At 15.8% G+C, this 3,088-nt stretch overlaps 1 protein-coding gene across 1 annotated transcript, besides 1 other annotated feature; it reads right to left on the reverse strand.

Moving 5' to 3' along the window:
• Window positions 1-509: 509 nt before the first annotated feature.
• Window positions 510-1,220, reverse strand: PGAL8A_00323600 (fam-g protein; the record flags this gene model as incomplete). The annotated part of the gene is made up of 2 exons (XM_028672261.1): window positions 510-1,016; window positions 1,146-1,220. The coding sequence occupies 2 exons, from the start codon at window positions 1,218-1,220 to the stop codon at window positions 510-512; spliced, it is 582 nt and encodes a 193-aa protein (XP_028528831.1).
• A 1,841-nt stretch (window positions 1,221-3,061) lies between these two features.
• Window positions 3,062-3,088: part of a repeat region that runs on past the window's edge.

The raw sequence follows: 3,088 nt of genomic DNA on the forward strand, positions 1-3,088 counted from the left end.
ATATGTATTTTTATTAAAAATATATACTCTTATTAATTATAAATTTTTAATTACAGAATAATTATTGCTTTTTATAAGTAATTTTCAGTAATTTAAGTTCACTGCTTTTAAAAATAATAAAAATATATAAATAATAAAAAAAAATTTTAAATATATTAATATCACTTAACGAAAATTTTATTCTCAAAAATTAAAAAATATTCTTATGAAATTTTTTCTTTCTAAAAAATTTTTCTCTTTTAATTTTTTTTTTTTTTAAAAATAAAATATATTTCTATAAAAAAAATTTAAACAATATATTAATTTTTCCTTTTCTTAAGTAGATTTTGTGCATGACTAATCCTATATTCTCTGCTAAACCATTAATTTTTATTCTTGTCAGGATTATAAAAACAATTAATAAAGAATTTCCAAATTTTTAATTTATTATTTTTTATTTCATTTTTTCCCTGCTCTTTCTTGAATTCGGATTATGTTATATTCTCTCTCATATTTTTATTAGATTCGGATTATGTTTTATTGTCTGTCATCTCTTTCTCAGATTCGGATTCTGCTTTATTGTTTGTCATGTTGTTCTTACATTCGCATAAAAATTTGTCAAATTCTGAGTCAAACTCATCCATAAATTTATCAATTTTTTCTTTTTTTTCATTATCTGGAATATTACTACGAATTATTGGATATAATAGATCATTAAATTTCTTATTTGAAAACATCTGAAAATCAACATACCATTTTTTTAGTTTCCATTCATGGTCCATTTGACTTGTCTCATTGTTAAATCGCTCCCATAATATTGGAAGCTTGAACTTAAACCAATAATTGTACGGATTCTTGTATTTATCCGGATCCGTACTTTCTTCTTTTTCATTATCTAATGGACTTTTATTTAGACATCCTTCAGCGTTTGTTTGCTCTTCTCCTTCTGTGTTACCCTCTGTTAATATTCTTTCATATTTTAACTCATTTTTTGTTTGCAATATATATTTATCAATCAATGTTTTATAGGAATCACACTATGGATTAAATAAAAATTTTTTAAAAGAATGTTTCTTTTGTTAAAATAGAAAATCAAATGAAATGTTAAAAATAATTAGAAATAAAATATATCTATATGTATATATTTTGTTAATATTTTAACTTACATTATAAAAACGTGAATACATCCAAATTAAAATAAGGAATGTACTAATTTTTAAATATAAAGTTAACGTTTTCATATTAATATATTTATAGAATAATATTGAAGTGGAAGTTGTTAATTCAGGTGTAAAATTGTTTCAATTTTCAATAATGCTAAATTATGGATTTGTAATATTAATTTAGATATTATTATAACTTCTATTAATTTCTTAAATCTTTAAAATAGAAAATTATTTTCATATATAAAATGTAATTTCTAATTTTTTATTATTATATATGATATTATGGTTATTTTAGATAAGAATAATATTCTTAATTTTTTAAAAAATAAAATAAGAATGTTAATTAACAAATAAATAAAAAATATAATAAATCGGATAAAGTTATTTTAAAAACATTTTATTAAAATTTTATTTATCTTTAAATTATGTAAAAAAATAAAATATTTTTAATTTAATTCACATAAAAATTATAAATGATATACATTTAATGTTAAAGGATTTTTTTTATTTTTTTTTTCTAAATTACTAATCTCTGTGAATTATGTCGAACTTTAAATTATTTTATATACGGTATATTATGATTTATAAATATAAATCTTCGTATATTATAGAGATATATCTCTATCAAAAAAAGAAAAAAAAACTCTATAAATTAAAAATTTTTATGCGCATGTATCTTTCATACAGTATACTACATTTGTGACAATTTTTCACTTAATATGAAACTAATTTTTGTTTGTGCATATTTTTCTTTTAAATAAAACTTTTTTGATTTTTCTTATATACTTCTTTTTATTTTAAATTCTTTTTTTTTTAATTTTATTATTGCTAAATGTTTATACAATATATGTATATATTTATTTTTTGTTATAACTATTTTTTAAAAAAAATTACTTTTTTTTTTTTTTTTTTTTTTTTTTTTTTTGTTGGATATTTTTAATTATATTATTTAGTTCATAAAAAAAAATTTATATAAAACTCAAAAAAAAAAAAAAAGGAAGAAACATGCGTTTAAATTGTATATATATATATATATATATAGATATAATTTTATTATATATTTTTTTTATAATACTATTTAACTTATTCTTATATAAAATTTTAATAATAAAAATATTTTTCAATTTATTTATACTTCATTTTCATATGTACCTAATGCTTGATGTAATACTTTTTTAAATTGTTTTTATAATATGAAATTACCAGAAATAAATTAAATATTATTATCAGTAATAAAATAATATAAATATTTTTTTTAAACAATAATTAATCTGGTTAATTTAAAAGTTTAAAAATTGTTTTTCTTATATATATATTTATATATTATGTATATATATTATGTATATATTTACTTTAAATTTTTAAAAATATAATGACATATGCTATATATATATATATAAAAATTAAATTACTATCCATATATATTAAAAATATAAATCATATTATAAAAAATCTTAAAGTGAATGATAAAATGAAATAAATACTTAAAATTATTTACAGTATATAAATTTTAGTTAAAAGGTTAATATAAAAATGGTTTTGAATTTCTTATTTTTTAAAAACCATTATTTATTCTTAAAATATTAATAATATAACAATTAATGTTTAATTAAAAAGGATTAAATTTTGAATAAAAATATTAAGTTCTCTCGATTAAAAAAAAAAAAAAAAAAAAAAATTTTTTAAATAATTTGAAATATTAAGACATAAACCAATATTGACAAATAAAAAGAGATTGATTAGTGTTTAATATAAAAAATTAAACTTTTCTAAAAAAACTGTGATTTTAAATAAAAATAAACAACAATGTTCAAATAAACTTTTTTTTTTTTTTTTTTTTTTTTTTTTTTTAATTAATATATAATACAAATTATTCACATTCATTAATTAATATAATATAATATAATAATTGAGTTATTGGTTTATTAACTGGGTGTTCGTTG

Source organism: Plasmodium gallinaceum (assembly GCF_900005855.1).
Source record: "Plasmodium gallinaceum strain 8A genome assembly, contig: PGAL8A_v1_92, whole genome shotgun sequence".
Lineage (NCBI taxonomy): Eukaryota > Apicomplexa > Aconoidasida > Haemosporida > Plasmodiidae > Plasmodium > Plasmodium gallinaceum.